At 44.9% G+C, this 19,301-nt stretch overlaps 1 protein-coding gene across 9 annotated transcripts in view; it reads left to right on the top strand.

Annotated features, from left to right (window-relative positions):
• LOC138250922 (major histocompatibility complex class I-related gene protein-like) overlaps positions 1 to 19,301 on the top strand; it is a 687,827-nt gene that overhangs the window by 561,413 nt on the left and 107,113 nt on the right. For all 9 annotated transcript variants that reach the window (XM_069205605.1, XM_069205614.1, XM_069205610.1 and 6 more), the window contains one exon: positions 17,094 to 17,363. In XM_069205605.1, coding sequence (XP_069061706.1) covers positions 17,094 to 17,363 — 270 coding nt within the window. The remainder of the gene's footprint in view (positions 1 to 17,093; positions 17,364 to 19,301) is intronic.

Consider the following 19,301-nt stretch of genomic DNA (forward strand, 5'->3'; position numbering starts at 1 on the left):
AGCTATGTCAGCTTTGAGTTCCACAGGCAAAGGTTCTGTCCAAGAAATGGATTCCCCCTCTTCAAAGGGGGAATCCTCAGTGGAGAATGTGATAGGGGATAATGTCTCACCCTTCCTATCCTTGGTTTTAGGAAGCTCTTGGTCCATAGTCTCAGGATCCAAGTTTCCCTGTTCTCTTTGCTTTTTGGCCTGAGCCCTTGTTAAAGCAAAGATGTGCCCTGGAATACCTAGCATTGCTGCATGGACTTCCAACTCTACCTCAAGTCATTTCCTAGTAGACATTCTACAGGTAAGTCTGTGAACACTGCAACTTTTAGGACCAGTAAACCTCCACCCCCACCTAAGAGCAACTACTGCCATGGGGTGGGTCACAGTATTATTGTGGGAATCAGTCACTTCGTACTGGTGTCCAAGTAGGTATTGCTCAGGGGACACCAGTTTTTCAGTCACCATGGTAACACTGGCACCTGTGACCCTATAGGGCTCTGCCTGATACCATTTATCAAGGGACGCTGCTTGTACTTATCCATGTTAAGGGGACAAGCAGCAAGAGTGGCAAAGTCAATGGCCCCATCAGAGACTAAAACAGCCTCAGTGATTTCCTTAACTAAACCAGCTCCCACTACACTTCCCAGAGTTAGCCCTGCTAAACCCTTGAATTGGTTATTATTATTATTCCCACCACTACTGGTATTGCTAGTGGCACTAGAGGTAGGAATGGGCGTTGTAGTGGTGGGTGGCTTTATGTTTTTCTTAGGACAGGAGCTCTCTCCTGGCCTATGGCCTTTGTTCTTTCTTACACATGTAACACCAAGGCTTTTTCACCTGATTGTGAGAGGAAGAGGTTTTAGACCCACCCCCAGAAGAGTTTTGTGGGTCTCATGAAGACTCCTTTTTCATTTGAACGTAAGCGTTCGAGCTCTTGTATACTTTTAAGTATACTTATACTGTTTAGGTTGAGTGTAAGCATTGGAGCTCTTGTATACTTTTAAGTATACTTATACTGTGAGTTCAAAGCTATTTCATTTGGTGGCTGCAGTGTCCTTTAAAAGTCCTTGCTTGCTAGTGGTCAGTTCTGCCTCTTTGTCCTGCCTTTTTCTGCTTTGAGAGCAGGGACCAACTACTGAATAATTAAGATATGTCCTGTTTATCTCTTCTGTAGGGGACTTTTTATTTAGCATTTGCCTGTTCCTCTGACACTGTGGGTGTGTGTTCCAGACCTGCTCGGATAAGTCCCCCAAACCTCCAGCTCCCTCTGCAAACATAAAACCAACTGCAGAGGGAGCTTTTCCAGGGCCAGCTTGCACTTGCTCTCTTTCTCTTTTTTTAATTGTCACAAAAATAAAAATGCAAAAACTAGACACCCTGCAATCTCAGTATTTTTAAGGCTCTCAACCCATGGCAGGCAAGATGGTATGAACTTTAAAGAGTGTGTTTGCTTTCCTGGTCATCCTCTCCCCCTCCCTCTTCAAAACATGTTGGACAGCTAAGTCGATGCATCAGCAGCAGCTCGAAACCCGCTTCACACGTATGCTGAATTCACGGATATACTCCAGGGAGGTAGTGAGAGGAGGAACAAAAGCCGCAGGGCAGAGGAGCAGCACAGAGTGCACTCTCCCATCCTCCACAAGACCTTGCAGCCCCTCCAGAACCAGGAACTTTCCACCGCCACCGTCAAGACTGCAGAGACTGTTCCTTTTCTGCTGTTTTATGGTACAGGCAGAGCCATCATATTGAAGAAAGGGTCTGCCTGTTGTGATGCCTTAATAACATTTGTTTTTGCCTTCAACAAAAGGGGAGGTTAAATGGTTCTGCTGTGGTTCCTGGCAAAGGGCCGCCCCCGCAGGGGGCATTAGGGCCCGGCGCATTAACCGCCGCCGGGGACCCGGAAATTGATTCCAAGCCGCCTCAGCGGCTAACCAGCAAAGGACAGCATCCGGCTTCCCCCCAAGGGAGAGGGAAGAGCCCCTAAGGTCATCGGCCAATGGGGGCATGACAAGGGAAAGAAAACCTACAAACCCTCCAATGGGAGGACACCGCCCCGCCCTCAGCTTGGAGGGCGGTCTAAAACTATTCTGCTGCCCAGGCAGAAATTACTTTGTGAGCCACGAGGGACACCGCGCAGGATCGCAAAACCCACCCACACCGAAACAGCAGCATTGTCGCAGGGCTGAGAGGGTAAGTGGACAGCGGTAAAGGGGCATGTTGGTTGGTAAAGGAGGCACACCGGTGGACGGTGTGCCAGAAAAAGGCTACTTACCTGGGGATGCCTTACAGCAGGGTAAGTAGGCCAATGGGGGAGTAAGCGGAGCACAGCACTCGCGGCCCAGACCCGCTGGTTGGCAGGGCACAAAATGAACAGAAAAGGTAGCGAGTTGAGCCTAACAGCACTAAGAGGCTACCCCCCTCACGATCAGAGTAAAGAACGAACAAAAATGGATGACCCCAAAAAGCGGCATGGAGGATGGCCTCAACTACAATAGGTGTCAGAATTATGACAAGCAAATGACAAGGACTTGATTGATTTATAGCAGAGGTGATGTCATGCAGCAAAGTTATGATCCTGGAGAAATAATTTATGGATGACCTATCAACTGTGATTTATGACCCGTCTCCAAATTACGATTTGCAATCATAACGAAAGCAATGTGTGGCACTCAAAATGAGTTATGACATGTAATAATTTATGGCCTTGGCATTTTGATTTATGACTAAACAAAGGGAGTGGGGAGGTCATAAGGTTGTGTCGCAAGAGTCTATGCATGTAATAAAACTGCGGCCCAGTGTTCTCAATAGAACGCAAACTCACTCGGCTATTGTGAATTTATTCATAAATGTATTTGGGAAATAACAGTAATTGGAGTGGGCCAAGTGTGGGGGTTAACCCCCGTGGCTGCAACAGCGCAGAGTGACCTTTAGTGAAGGTCTTCAACTTACAACTCGGCGCCTTGAAGCAGAGTCGCACGGGCATCCAGGCCATTGAATCACAGTCGTTATAATAAGTAAAGAAAAATAAAACTATGTGCCCGAGCAGTCAAATCAGACGATTCTTTGAAATACTCAAACAACCTGGTTAATTAGAGCTTCTTTCAATGTCTGTGAAAATGGCCCGTGTTTAAGCATCAGAGCCTGTTTCTAAGAGCTCCAAATTTGCGAGGATAAATAAACGGAGGCACTGGTGGCCGCAATCACACATGTAGTCAAGTGCTGAAGCAGGGAGTAAAACCCAGAGCTCTCGTTTCCAGTAGCAGACATGTGACAAATTGCACCACCTCGTCCCTGGTGCTTTAGGGTCTGTGACTCATATTCCTCATAGAATGGGTTAGTTTCTAAGGTTATTCTATTCAGTGATTAAAAATACACATTGAAGCAAACGAATCCCTACAGTGACACTGTTAGCGGCCAGTGTTAGCTGAAGGCGATGCACCTGGACCATTTGGCAATATCGAAATCACTAGGCAAGTGGTACATAATGGGTTTAAAAATCATGTTTTCTAATACACATACACAGTTCCTCTGCAGTACACATGTAAGTTAATAAAGCATGACGTTTTTGTACACAGTGAGGACATATTTTTCCCTAGTTATAAGTGCTGCTGGCTGAGTAATAGTCGTCAGAGACCGAACAACAGCAATGTTCCCCATCAACAATTGTGGTCCATGTCACCAAGCCACCTTAAAATGAACTTATAATTTGAGAACACTGGACTAGAGTAGGCCAAGATCCCATATATATTTAACTGGGAGGCATGATTCAGCAACTTTAAAAGCTGGTGCAGAATCAACAATACTGCGACCAGAAAGAGGGCTCGTTGTCAATAAAACCTGAAGCCCACCTAAATGTCCTTAGGGCATCCCGCGAGAAAGTGCAGTTTCACAAGCTCAGTGAATTATTGCATATCTGATCTAATCAGTGCCACTGAATTGCCAAATGCTGACATTTTGGCAACACAGCCACAACCAGTCATATATAACATAGGTGGAAGAACTTTCCTATCAGTTGCATACATGCTGTGAAAACGTGATCACCCTGCTTTTCATAAAGTGGGAAATTAGAGCTGCATAATTTCGAGACTTGATTCTAGGGTCTCGGGAGCCCTACCAAGCGCACTCATCAGGAGCAATGTTTACACCAGTCAATCCTTAGATTTTAGGCTTCCAGCTTCTGTGTCCTCCCTCCCTACAAGGGGAGTTTCTCACAAGTACACACTCTGGGCCTCTCTTACAAGAATCTGACACATCGGACCGATGTGTAAGATTTCAGGTGCTTCCCTATGATCCCCTTACAACACCATGGATGTGCTGTATTAACTATACAGAGCTCCTCAGTGCACGTTTTCACAGATGCATCAGAAATTCTGACACATCTGTTGGCGCTAAACTCATACATTGGTGGACATGCGTAAAAAAAATTATGCTACTCCAGCAATGCAAGGAGGCTCACATAGAGAAAAGCCCTGCATCAATTTTATGCCTGCTCTGAGCAGGTGGTAAAATTCTGACGCACTGAAGTCGTAAATTTCACTGCATCATTTCTGCGTGACTTTTCCCATGGGAAAGCCTACCCGGCATACATTATACCTGGCGCAGGTATAATGTGATGCAGGGTTTTACAAACTGATGCTTGGGCCCAGTTCATCCATTTGTTAATCTGGAGCAGTGTATAGCACTGCTAGCACCACTGCTACATCAAAAAAATGACACAACAGTGGCGCAATGCCCTTGTAAATGAGACCCTCTGTTTCAAATGGTAACACTCTCGTCATTTGCATCCGCTGACAGGAAAGTAGGGATTGCATCTGTGGCATATGCGGCCTTGTGGCTTGACCTTCTGACCGCAGCACAGGCCTCACTACCAAGAAGGCTTTGCCATCCTCCTGCACACTGCTTGCTCTCAGGCCTGCTTAACTGGCTGGTGGCAAAAACAAGGTCCGCAGGCTCCAGAGGAGAAACATAGGCCCGTATTTATACTCCGTTTGCGCCGAATTTGCGTCTTTTTTTTCGACGCAAATTCGACGCTAAACTAACGCCAACTAACGCCATATTTATACTATGGCGTTAGAGGCGTCTAGCGCCAAAGTTCCCGGAATGTGCGTCATTTTTTAGCGTGAACCCCTTCCTTGCGTTAATGATATGCAAGGGAGGCGTTCCCGTCTTAAAAATGACTCCCAGGCCTTTACGTGGTATTTATACTCCCGGGCAAAAGAGACGCCCGGGAGTGGGCGTGGCTAAAAACGGCGCATTTGCGCCGCTTTTTAACGCCTGGGTCAGGCATGGCGTTAAGGGACAAGTGGGCTCAAAATGAGCCCAGAGTGCCCTCCCCTGCCCCCAGGGACCCCCCCTGCCACCCTTGCCCACCCCAGGAGGACACCCAAGGACGGAGGGACCCATCCCATGGACATTAAGGTAAGTTCAGGTAAGTATTTTTTATTTTATTTTTTGTGGCATAGGGGGGCCTGATTTGTGCCCCCCTACATGCCACTATGCCCAATGACCATGCCCAGGGGACAGAAGTCCCCTGGGCATGGCCATTGGGCAAGGGGGCATGACTCCTATCTTTACAATGATAGGAGTCATGTTGATGGGGGATGGGCGTCGAAAAAAAATGGCGCAAGTCGGGTTACGACGATTTTTTCGACGTAACCTGACTTGCCCCATTTTAAGACGCCCATACGCCATTTTCCCCCTACGCCGGCGCTGTCTGGTCTACGTGGTTTTTTCCCACGCAAACCAGGCAGCGCCGGTCTGATTGCGCCGTCTAACGCCATTCCATAAATACGGCGCCCGCATGGCGCTTCAGAATGGCGTTAGACGGCGCAAAAGTTTTTGACGCTAAACTGCGTTAGCGCAGTTTAGCGTCAAAAAGTATAAATATGGGCCATAATGTCCAGAAGACATTCTCAACACTTAAATATTCTTGGAGGAAATGAGCAAATTCTGTGAAAACAAAAACTGCTTTCATGGATACCTAAAAGTAGAGTACTTAAGAATTAGCTCCACCATTTTGCATATTTGTTTTCTGACAGATCAAATCTCATTATTGGGTATTTTTATACAGTCTCTCAACATGATTACATCTGCCAAAACCAGAGAGCTCAGAAATGCCATTGGCGTGTGTGGCCTCCGATTTGCAAAATAATGCATGTGAATTACGCTGCACAGTGCTGCAGACAAATGGGGACTGTACGCTGCCCGCCGCATTGATAAACTCCTTGCAGGACTCTTGGTGACTTCTTTTCTGGGCTTGAACATTTAGTTCACCAGCCCCTGAATAAAATACACACTCACAGGCTCATAACACGAGCATGCGTAAACACACACCAAACACTCATACACAGGCAGCCCGGTGACACCCAATCACACATTAGCAATGCTATATCACACATCCATGTTTGTGTGTGTAAAAATACACAAACATGAACACATAATACACAGCTACAGGCACCCCCTCAAAAGCAATAACACACACATTTAACACAAGCACACATGACACATCCGCAGCCTCACAAACATACGGCTAAAAACATTCACTTTGACAACATCAAAAGCTCAGAATTCACCCATTGCCAAGGCTTATTATTTATTGAGACATCGAAGCATGCGAACTACTTGCTGCTGATACCTGCACACAACCTGCAAGGCACATGGTTGAGGTCTGGCTAGTCCATTCACTGTGTCACTTTGCCAATTATCTACAGCGCTACAGGTCCACTTTGGGGTAAAATGTGTTAAATACAAAAGCGGCTCTCAGCAGAAGTGCATATGTTATACATGTGTGGATACATGCGTGTATGAGAATTTGAGTTTATGTGAGAGGTTCTGCCCAAACCATAGAACATATGTTCATTATGGATTTTGTGCAAACGTTTTTCTGCATACTAGTACACAGTGCAACTAGCAATGCACACTAGTAAAGATTGTGGAGCTGTCTATACAATACAGAAGTGTAAATGTGTGTGTGGTAGTGTGATACTGGGCAGCTCCTATACTATGGAGAGCATGTTTGTGTGTATTAGGGTGTATGTTGTTTGCAAAAAGGTGTGCACACATTTGTGCATACTCTTTTGTCACACCCTATCTGTGTCTTAGTGCATACTTGTGAAGAAACACGTTTCAAGTGTCTTGTGGTACCTCAAGGTGGTGTGGACACTTCCATGTTTGAATCTGGAGCTTGTGAAAGAAAGACACTGCTTCGAGAGCACTGAAGCTTTAATAGTGGAAATATTTCACTGCCACAAGTCTGATGGAAGAGTCTGCTTTTATGAGTACCGTGTTGAAGCGAATGTCTGGAGGTTCTAGGTCCTTGTAGGCTGTGATGCAGCAAGTTGCTGTTTAGGTCGAGCATAGCAACGCACAAACGCTACTTTTCCGACATGTTGGTATCAATGTGTGCTTTTAACCACACCCATGGCACGCCCATCACTATCACTCGTTCATGGGCTTGCTTTAAAAAAATCCTTTGTTATCATTGGTAAATGCTTTATGTTTGTCCCTTCTTGGGGCAGTTTTGTTACTGCCTTGGCTATCAACACTGTTACATGGATAATTGTACTATTGCCGAACTTCTTTTTCCTTTTGTGTCTCATCTTCACGCTCACGATGGTTGTGGCGCTTTGAATTGGCTTGCTTATGTCAACTGTTTTACTTTTCATTTTCAATTTATTTGGCAAGAAAAGTCTAGTTAGGAATTTACAATGCTAATAGCTCTAACTCGAGCAAACGCTAGACCCATTGCATTGCAAATGCTTGTTATCTTTGACCCCACCTTTGTCATGAGACTTATCTGCTTCCTTTTTCTTGTCTTTGCCACCCACTGTATGAGCTTTTCTGTTCACCCTAGTTCCTACCCATTTGTCTGCCTTCTTACCCAATTCTTGGGGGGAGGTCAGATCTGACTCCACTAGATACTGGTACAACAAATCAGACACACAGTTTTTAAGTATATGGTCTCTCAGAATTAAGTTGTACAGGCCCTCATAATCAGACAATTTGTTGCCATGTAACCAGCTTTTCAAATCTTTAACAGAACAGTCCACAAAGTCTATCCAATCTTGTGAGGACTCTTTTTTTGTCTCCATGAACTTTATTCTATATTGCTCAGTGCTGAGACCAAACTCATCTAAGAGTGCAGAATTAAGTATACTGTAGTTGACTGCATCCTCTTCTCTGACAGTGAGAAGTCTATCCCTCCCCTTATCAGAGAAGGACAACCAGAGAATAGCAGCCCACTGCCTTTGAGGGACCCTCCGAACTTTACAGGCCCTCTCAAGTGCAGCAAACCACTTATAAATATCATAAAGTCAAAAGAGTCCTCCTTGTCCCTGTGCTCTCTAAAACCTGAGCTGCTGCCACCATGGAGTGATAACCCCAATCCCTGCCTTTCCCTTTCAACTGCTAATGCTTCCCTATCTAGGGCTAGCTGTTCCTGCTGCAGCCTCAGCCTGGCCTCTTCCAACCTCCATTTCCTGAGCTCCTTGTCTTTGGAGTCTCCCTCTGGGTTGGAACAGTTGGTCCCCTCAGACACTGAGGTGACACAAGAATGGGCAGAGGAGGATCTGTCCCTAGTCTTACTGACCCTTTCCACTAGCCCTCTGGGTGTAAAGGGAACCCTACTAGTATGACTTGCCTTCCCGCTTCTTACAGTGCTTCCAGCTATGCTAGTGGGTCTGCTAAGGACTTTGTGACCCTGTAAGAAATCCTGTTGATCCTCCCCCAGATCTAGAATATCTTTTTCTACCTCTGAGGAGTTAGAATCTACTCTCTCCTCCTCCTCCTGGTCACCAGCTTGTTCCTGGTTATCCTGGAGGAGGAGGCCTAAGAGCAGGCTCTTATTAGGACTTCTCCCCATGTCTTACTTCCTTTCTGCACACATCTCTTTCAATTCTTTGAATGTCAGGTTCTCATAAGGAGAATCCAAGGCCTCAGAGGTGTGCCCAGTTACAGACATGGTAAGGGTTAGAGTGGTGTAGGGTGTGCCTAACCTCCCTAACCTCTAGTCTCTATCAATAAGTTTGGCGCAAGGGCTATGCCTAGACCCCTAGCTTACCCAAACCCAGAGACTAGATTCCTAACACTAGGTACTATGTGTACCTCTAAGTACTCTAAGTAAAGAGTGGTCTTTCCTGTGGAAAGTACCAGGTGACAGAGTGTTAAGGCAGTTGCAAGTTCTTATCCCACCGCTGCCACCAAAGTAGGAAGCTGGCCTGGTGTGTGGTGGGTACCTAAGGTACTTACACCCTATACCAGATCCAGGTATCCCCTATTAGTGTAGTGTAGGCAGTGTCTAGAAGCCAGGCTCTCTAGAGGTAGCTGTGGATGAGCAGCCAAGGCTTATCTAGGAGACATGCAAAGCTTGTGCAATACCACTATAGTCACACAGCAGTTATAGGCATGAAAGAATACACTCAGAGTTACAATAATAAAGCCACTTTATTATGATAACACAACACCAAAGTTATTATATAGGCAATACTCCCTTAGGAGGTAAGTAACACTCAAGTTATATACACTAGTTGTCAGAAATAGACATAAAAATAGTTAGAAAACAGTGTGAATAGTGTAAAAAACAGTAAAGAATAGTGGACCTAGGGGGAGCACAAACCGTATTCTAAAAAAATGGAATGCGAGAGTGTCCGCCCCACCCAGGTAAGTGGAATGTGTAGAGGGTCGCTGAGTGTACCAGGAAAGCACAAAGGTAAGTACTACAACACCCCCCAGCAACCAGGAAAACAAGAGTAAATTACTAGAATTTTCCCAGAACACCCACTTAGAAGAACAGAAGAGAATTTGCAAAAACCAGAGATGACTGCAAGAAACCAATGGTGGAGCACTACAAAAAGGAATCCCACACCGCAGGAGAGTCACTCAGGGAGCTGTGCGTCACAGGAAGGAGTGCTGGGGGCTGGAGCTACACAAAGACTGAAGGCCCCTTGGAAGAAGTGCCATCAAGCCTTGGCAGCTGAAAAAGACGCAGTGCATGGGTGCACTGTCCTGCGTGGGAAGGCAAGGGCTTACCTCCACCCAAGTTGGATAGCTGGTAGAGAGGACCATCTGGATCACTTCTGACCACCACCCTTGATGCAGGATCTATGCAACTCAGGAGGAGAGGGGATCCATGCAGCCTATTGGCATTGCTGTTGGTGCCTGCAGATGCTGGGGAGTGACTCCTTCACTCCAAGGGAGATTCCTTCTTCTTTTCGGGGCAGACTAAAGATGGGCTGTCCTCAGAGGATGCACGACTGGGCAAATGTTGCAGAAGTTGGAAGGAGCTGTGGAAACAATGTTGCAGATAAAGTCTTCGTCCTTGTTGAAGATTGTCGGGTCCTGGAGAGTCCAGATGCAGTTTTGTTGGTCAGAAGTCGAAGTAAGGGATGCAGAGGAATCCTGATGGAATCTTGCAAGCGTTATCTGAGGAACCACCCAAAATAGAGAGACCCTACATAGCCCTGAAAGGGTGATTGGTCACCTAGCTGGGTGACCACCTATCAGGAGGGGGTTCTGACATCATCTACACAGTGTTAGTTGGCATGGCATTCTGTGGGAATGCCATGTCAAGTTTACACCTTTAGATTCACTTTGTCATGCGCTTGCAATGGTAGTCTTCATGAGGCTGGTGTGGGGCCTCTCATGGTGGCACAATTGTTGCTGCAGCTCCCTAGGTACAGGGGTACAGTTTACTAGGTACTTTCAAAGGTGGCTGAAGTGCTAAACATAGTACAGTTTTGGGGAGGAGATCTGCCCCAGGAACCTGTTTAGCAGGGGCCAAGAGCACTTACAGTTTGAAACAACATCATCTTCCACTAAAAAAGGCGGGGACTAACCAAGACAAAAGAAGCCCTTTCTTACAGTACATCTTGTGAGTCATTCAGAGTTTCCATGTTTCCCTGGCTCAGCTCAGGATCAGAACCCAGGCCTTGTGTCACCTGCTGTGCCCAGTAATTACTTTTTCTCTAGCAGTAGGAACAAAGGCCACCCCACACAAAAGGAGCAATTAGCACTTCTCCTAACTCCTGAGGAGGAAAGGGGTGGAACAGAATGACCTTTATCAATCACCCAGCTGTCACACTGCACCAGGGATAGGCCCGCCCAAGCTCAGTGAACAAAGGAGAGTGCCCAGACAACTGGAGCCAAACTACTGGGTTCCCCTTTACAATTCTAGAGTGGAAGTCTCTGGCAGTTATGTCAGTGAGAGGTGGAGCTGAGACCCCAGGAGCTGACAGTGGCCCCTTGATGACCTCATTTGGATTGTCCCAACATGCTGTGCAGGAGGGTTGGGATGGGGTGGAGAGGTGATGTGGCACCCCAGGATTAGTTAGTGTGCCTGTCTCCTGGAACCTTCCTCTCCCCTTTAAAAACTCTTGCATGCATATTTACTAACTACTCCCTTGCTTGATTCTGGGACCGCCATGGAGAACTGGAAGAAGGAACCTCCTGACCTCCACCCAGGACCCAAGACTATGTCCAGTTGACCACAGGATCAGTGGGTCTCCCCAAAGGTCAGTAAGGCTGGACCTCTTACTCCCCCTGAGGACCAGTTGGAAGAAGCCCTGAACGCTTCTGTAAACACCAACAAAACAACAAAGAAAAACTGGTGCAGGGAGCTTTAACCTAATTTTCCTCCCTCTGAGCATGAGGTTCTCTGCTTCCATTTGATCGATTTCCCCCAGGGTGGACCAGGGCCTGGGGGACTGCATAGGAAACCTATCGCACCTGGGGACCCCATCACCAGCACGGATTCATATTGCAGGGACTGAGACCCTGTCCCTGACCCCCATCTACTTCATGTTACGAGAGACACCGTCGCACTTCCTTGGGATTCCAAACACTGGATAGTGATGTCACGCTCCCCCTGTAAGGGCCCAGGACCCCATCCCTGGACTCCGTTGTATCACTGCGCCCAAGGAGGCAGAAACAACAATTCACATCTGCCTTCTGGAACAGGCAGACTCCAAAGAGGACTGATGGCTCCTGCAGCAGCACGTGATCGTGCTGCCACTGCAGTAAGCCGGCGAGGGCAGCTGGAGGTGGGCTGCCCTCCAACAATGGCAAGCGCTGGGTGTCCAGTTGGGACCAGGCATCCCCATGAAAAAGAGAAATGTGGCCTCTAGGCCACATTTAAAGGCAAACAAGAAGGGAAATCTCACAGTGGCTCTCCCCGGCTCAGCAGGAGAACTGCTGCTATAATATTCACTGCACTACTGAGACTCGCCCCATAATGCTTTGCAGGGCCTTTTATTTAAAAAACATGTTTGCCCAAATCTCAGCCTGTGGTGGTCCTAGGATGAGAGGACCACCACCAAGTCGCTAAGCATGACATGCACTTTCTCCTTACGGCACCCTCTGGGTCCTCACCCTAACTTGAAGGGGTGCAAAATTATTACCTTTCCCACTGTTCAAAGCATTTTCAAGCTCTCCCATGGCTCGAGGTTTCGTTCTACAGTTGGGAGTAGTTTGTCCTTTAGGGTCCTTGTGTATGGTATTATTTTAGAAGACGTGGAAGGCCTAAAAAATTAAAATGCACTGCTCATGTGGTTTTGCCTTTCGGGGCTGAATGTATGGCTAGATTGCAACGTTCTTCACCATGCAGTTTGAATATGGTCATGCATTTTGGGGGCTGATTGAATGGTTACACTGCATTGCTTTTTCCCCCATGCTATTTTATTCTGATGCCTTCTAGAGGTTGTTACAGTTACTGCCAAGTACTTGAAAGGATGCACAAACATAAAATTATTTCTTGATACATGTTTTATTGGGATTTCTTGATGATTGCATGTTTTTTATTGACACATCATTATCACAATTATGTCACTGATTCATGCCAAAGTAATATAATTATTACACAATGACTGTTGGAACTCACTTGATATGTTTAGGTGGCCCCTCTACGGAGTCACAGGTGATTAAACCATCTATGTTATGTTCCAACGGGCAATGCATATTTGTAAATTAGTGCCTAGTGTGCCAAATAAATGTGCTTCTTTTTTTGAAGTTAAAGTACTGACTACACATTCATTTATTGAGTGTTATTGCGTGTCAGTGATTGGTGAATATTAGCTCACACCACCTAACTTGAGTAAGCCTTAGACTGCTCCATCCCACTGCTCTGTGAGAGTCAAGCACTACAATGGGGTGTGTGATTCCCACTGAGGACAAGTGAGGAAGTATTGCTTGTGCTGGCCACCCAACTAATACCCCAATTCCCAACAGCAGGAAAATCAGATAGGGAAAAAAAAACTTGTAGTAAAGATGAGTTTTAAATAAAAGCAATGGCACATGGGTCTTTCGCTCACACATTACTACAAATATGAGCCAGTGGTCTGTATGAATTAATTGACAAGGTCTATAGGCAGTCCAGCGGCTTTGCACCAACATACACTGTGTGCTCATGAACTCACCACAACTAAACCAGCTGCACTGAAGTGTGAGAACCAGAGGTTGGAATATGAGGGGGTTCCGTCACACCCTGGAGACTGTACCTACTGAGACATAACATTGATCCTGAGTGTTTAGTACAGGTGAGAAGTCTGAGGAACAGAGGATTGATTGTGAGGTGGTTCTGTCACATTGTGGAGACTGTACCTACTGAGACAGAACAGTGACTTGTAGTTTTTAGTACAGATGAGACTTCTGAGGACCGGAGGATTGAATGGTAGGCGATCCTGTCACATTGTGAAGACGGTTACTACTGAGTCAGAATAGTGATCCAGAGTGTTTAGTTCAGGTGAGAAGTCTGAGAACCAGAGGATGGAATGCAATTTAGTTCTGTCATATTGTGGAGACTATACCTACTGAAACAGAACAGTGATTCAGAGTGTTTAGTACAGATGGGAAGCCAAGGTGTCTTTCAATATTTCAGCACTTCTTTACCTCCCTCTCTTCACCTGTCCTCAACTTCTTTTCTTTATTTGATGCCTCATTTGTTCCTCTTTCATAGCCTTCGTTCTTCTTGCTGTCCTTGTCAAACATGCATAAAAGTTCATACACCACTCGAGAAATTGGTTAAGGTTTACCAAGTTCATGCCCATCAGTGCAGAGAAGAAAAAGTCAAGTGGTCAGGGAATCAATATAGAAGCATTTTCCATTTTAGATTCATTAAGATTTATAAAGTGCATTGCAGCACTATGGGGGTTATTACAACTTTGGAGGAGGTGTTAATCCGTCCCAAAAGTGACGGTAAAGTGACAGATATACCACCAGCCGTATCACGAGTCCATTATATCCTATGGAACTCGTAATACGGCTGGTGGTATATCCGTCACTTTACCGTCACGTTTGGGACGGATTAACACCTCCTCCAAAGTTGTAATAACCCCCTATATGTGCAAAACTACTAAATGTACACTGAACTTAGCCTAAAAGCAGAACTTCACCTAGAAAGTGTGACTTAGAAATACCCTCACTCACAGGCAGTCCGAAAAATAGTCCATTAAAACATCCGTTCATGTGCATTCACTCACACTTACTTCATAAAGCAAATCATCTTGGCACGTAGTGAACATCTGCTCACATGCAAACTGACATATCTCATCTTTACACACCAATCCACACACATCAACACACAGTTACCTTAACACAAAAAATAAGACTTGCCTACATATGCTCCCACAAACACTTACTTAAATCCACTTACCCACACATTCAGACAGTTATCTACATGAACCCAGCTACATCCTCTTGCACGCAAACTGACATATACTAACTGCATACAGACCCGTACAATCACCAAGGCAAATTCTACTATACGCAATCAACCGCTAACACTCGCTTGCATACCTACACTTTCTGCCATACAGACATCTTTCCACACACATACAGACACCCACTCATACTCTCACTCACTCCATCCAACTCACCCTCACAAAAAACTCAGCCACAAGCACTCAAAAACTCACATATAGGTACTTCTATAACCCCACATGTATAAGCAGTATGAAGTTACTTACACTTTTTCTTATAGATACTCTATCTAACCTCATAACCCACACCTTGTGAGTACATACCGAAGCAGTACCTCCCTAGGTGGTGGGTCTGTGGAATGGCTCAAACCACAAAATCATGAAAGACACAATGCTCACTCCTCTGTGGTTGTGAAGGTATTACAACCAATCAGAGTGTACATTCATTAGTAAACACTCTCTTCAGAAGCTGCACAGATTGACAGGATATCATCCATAAAACGTCAATCAACAGATGGTCTGTGAGTCTTAAACCACATGACTGACACTGCTGACAGTCCTGCACAGGGAGACTCTGGATCAGTGGGGATTCCTACCTGCATGAAACTCCACCTGCAGTCCAGACTCTATGACTCAGAGAAAGACTCTGTCTTGGCTCATGAGAGTACCTGCATGGCCAATTACCAGGGCTCAGCATGGCACTGGCCATGCTAAGGACTTGTGACCCGGGTTCTCACAGCAGCTGAACATGAGCCACGAGTCAGAGTTGATATTGCTGAAGTCCAGTTGTCGCCTCATCAATGATCTGCAGCCACATTCCCTGCAACCAGTGCTGCTCAGCTGTGACACCTATAGTGACACAGTATGGAACTAGGAATTGTGATGTGCTGCTCCCAAAGAGTGGGCAGGCTGCCTAGCAGGTCTGCTGTGAGTGCCAGGATGGGGCCTTGTGCCGCCTTAGGTGATTAATTGACACTTTCACCAGTTCTGTGAAAGATTATGACATGCTGAATGCAGACCACAGGCAGACAGGCTAACTGGATGCGCTCAAAATGGAGTCTGGTTTTCGGAATTTTACAACACGTTATGCTATTCAGTCTCCTCAAATGTCTCTTTTTGTCTTGACCACATTAAGAACAGAATCAGTAAGGAGAAAAAATAGGTGGCTATCGAGGTAGTTACCATCTGGCAAGATGTTGCTCAACAAATTCGTTTACAGCACGTGGTAGTTGGCTGGGCATAGAGCCTGGTACATCTCATTTGTAATGGCACTCCATATCCAAGCAGTGAAAGGAACACTTGGGGGCATATTTACAAGCCCTATTCACCGCTGGAGTGTCACTTTTTTTAATGCTTTGGGGTGCAGAATGCAGAACCATATCTACGAGCCCACGCAAAGCCACTTTGCGTGGCTTCTCATTGCCTCATAGATATGGTGTATGGAAACGCAGCGCAAGTCTCTGAGTAGCCTCACTCCATGCTAGGGAGTTGTTCCATGTGCACTGCAGTGGGTTTTCCCATGCAGCACCCATGGGTTTTGATGCATTTCCAGATTTACAAGGCTCTGTAAACCTGGGAATGCATCAAAACTGTACTCCTCCCCAGGGGAGGGGTAACAAGGGGAAGTATCTCTATTCTGCATTCTGCAGCACACATAGAAAGAGTAAAATGCCTCTATGGATTGTTTTTGTGCAACACAGGCACTGTGCACCGTGGCTGCCGCTAGGCAGCCCAAAGGGTGCCAGCACAGGGGAGAGGACAGAAATGCACCGTATTTTTTAAATAAGGTGCATTTCTGCCCTTTCCTTGTGATGCAGGGCAGCACAACACGGTCATTTGCTGTGCTGTCCTATGTCACTTTAGTGTAAATATGCCCCCTGATGTTTAATCTTTTTCTTCCTATATTTCCTGGTTTCTGCTGCATGCCATGTGTGATTCACTGGTGATCATCTCCATGCATACAAGGTATAAATGTTGCTGTTTCTCACATTTCTTTGCTTCAAGGAATATAAAATATTAATCAGGTGTTATGAGGAGTAGTCAAGTCTCCAGAAATGCAGTAAGATTTGTTGACACAAGGAGCCCAGACCACCTTAGATTCTCTTTCTTGGCTTAACTACTCAAACCGTCAAGCACAGCACATACTACCCTGATGAACCTTAACAGAGTGTGTTCTGGAAATGGATGTACATGAAACTACATGAACACTCAGTCAAAGTAAAATGAAGTTAGATTATTAGGCACAAAAAGAAATCAAGTTGTGAGATGGAGTAGGCTACAAAGATGAGCCCTTGTAAATATAATACCTTGGCTCCTGGAGTTCATGATAAGGTAATTTCTGAAGAACTGGTATTGCTTTAATACCTTTTACAGTTTTTGGAATAGTTGAATAATTGTAGTTATTGTGTTTTCTTTTAGTTACTCCTCGAACAATGGTTTCATACAAAAACGCCAACAAGCGCACCTTCCTCGTCGGGTACGCATATGCATTCTATCCCAGAGAAATCAACGTGACATGGACTCAAAATGGTGTACAGATACCATGGGAGTTGAAGGAACTACTGCCAAATCCTGATGGAACCTACCAGGTCAGGACAACAGTGGAAGTTAAGGAAGGAGATGATGTGATGACTTATGAATTACATGTGAATCACAGCAGCCTGGCAGAGATTGTGACTGTGAGGTATGGTAAGTACCTGCCACTCTCAAGACAGGAGGTGAATCGTAGTTCTGAGATCGCGGGTCAAGTGAGCCTGCATGGGGTAGTGATGGTGGCTTAACGTTAGTGATTTGGATGTGCATAATACTGATGTTTTTCCCAAATGCATACAATTTTGAAGAAAAGAATGTTATATTACATAGTTTGTGTAAAATGTAGTTGGAAGCAGTGGCGGGTGGTGACATTTAAAAATGGTGGGGTGTAAATTTTCCAGATGTAGAAGGAATAAGTGAGTGAAGCAAAATTTTAGCTGCATTTGTATCTCAAAAACATTAGTTGATACTGGCTCCTGGCCTACCCAACGTGCAAAGGAGCTGTATTTGAAACAGTTTTCTTGGAACTAAGTTATTAATCCTTTTGTTCTGCAAGTAATATTTACCTGTATTCAATTGAAATGTCAAGAATAATCTTATTTTGTCTTAAAATATGTCTAAGGTAAATCCATTGTTTGTGTCTGAATATCTCTCTCTCTCTCTCTCTCTCTATATATATATATATATATATATATATATATATATATATATATATATATATATCCCAAACACGAAAAGCCCTGGCACCAGTCCACGTTAAAATCCAAGTATTTGATAGCATTTCTGTGGGATGCTTCGCCCCAGTAACCCAGGCTGCCCTGCAGGGTCTGTGGCCCCTTTACGGAGCAGGAGGTGACATCTATATATATATATATATATATATATATATATATATATATATATATATATATATATATATATATATATATAGACAAGGGCCTTGTTTTGATATATATATATATATATCAAAACAAGGCCCTTTCAGGGTTAGAGTGACGCATAAATTATTATATATATATATATTCACTTAAAAAAACAAAGGTGAATTTCTATGGTTTGGTACATTTAAAGTGTGAGCCTAACTATAACATCCCTGTAACCTTTGTTTTTTTTAAGTGAATTTCTATGTTTTTTTTAATTATATTTTCTAACTACAACGTCCCTGTAACCTTTATTTTTTTCAGTAATATTCTATTTTTTTATTTATTCAACATATAGTAGCTTTCATTACTATACGTTAATTCAACCACCGCCAGGCCCTGATGCCAACCCCCTATAAGCACCCATCCTTGCACCGTTCACAGCCTTCACCCATGTGCAGCGGAGATTGCCAGCAATACCTGACATGCAACCAGACCCTGCGGCCAACCCCCCTAATCACCCAACTCTATGCTGGAGGTGTGAGAGGGTGTATTTGGGGTGAGAGTGGATGTCAGTGTGTCTGTCTGGGTATGAAAGTGCGTACATCAGTGACGGATCTGAGTGCGTACATCAGAGACAAGGGTCTGAGTGGATCTGTGAGTGGCTGCGTGAGTGTCTGAGTGGGTCTGTGAGTGTATGAGTACGTTTCTGAGCGGGTGTCTGAATAGGAAAAAGAGATTGAAAGAGAGAGAGAAAGAAAGTAAGAGAGGGAGATTTTTAGGCTTTGATGTATGATATAGTTAGAATGAGATATTTCTGCACAATTTTAAAAATAAAAATGTATTTGTCATTTTTTTAAAGTAAAATCCCCTTTCGTGTGACCCTTAAACATTTTTAGTTTACAAAAAAAAAAACAATTAAAGAGGGGAACAAGTCGGGCTGGACTTGAGCCGTCAATGCTCAGTGTGAAGGTCGTGGACCTTCACACTGAGCTTGATGTTTTTTTTTTCAAGCCCTTTATGAGCTATCTGGGACTGCAAGGGCCAGCGGTCCCTACGTGTTTATTTATTTTTTAAACTGAACGGAATTAGATCAAATTTAGCAGAAAGGTAGCTCTTGGTCCAGAAAGAACCCTTTTTGTAATATGGTGTAACTCAGCTCAGTAGTTTTGGAGTTATTAAACCAAAAACGATTTCTATTTATCTAGGGATGCGGGCCCCCCATGTATCAGAT

Source organism: Pleurodeles waltl, chromosome 1_2 (assembly GCF_031143425.1).
Source record: "Pleurodeles waltl isolate 20211129_DDA chromosome 1_2, aPleWal1.hap1.20221129, whole genome shotgun sequence".
Taxonomy (NCBI): Eukaryota; Metazoa; Chordata; class Amphibia; order Caudata; family Salamandridae; genus Pleurodeles; species Pleurodeles waltl.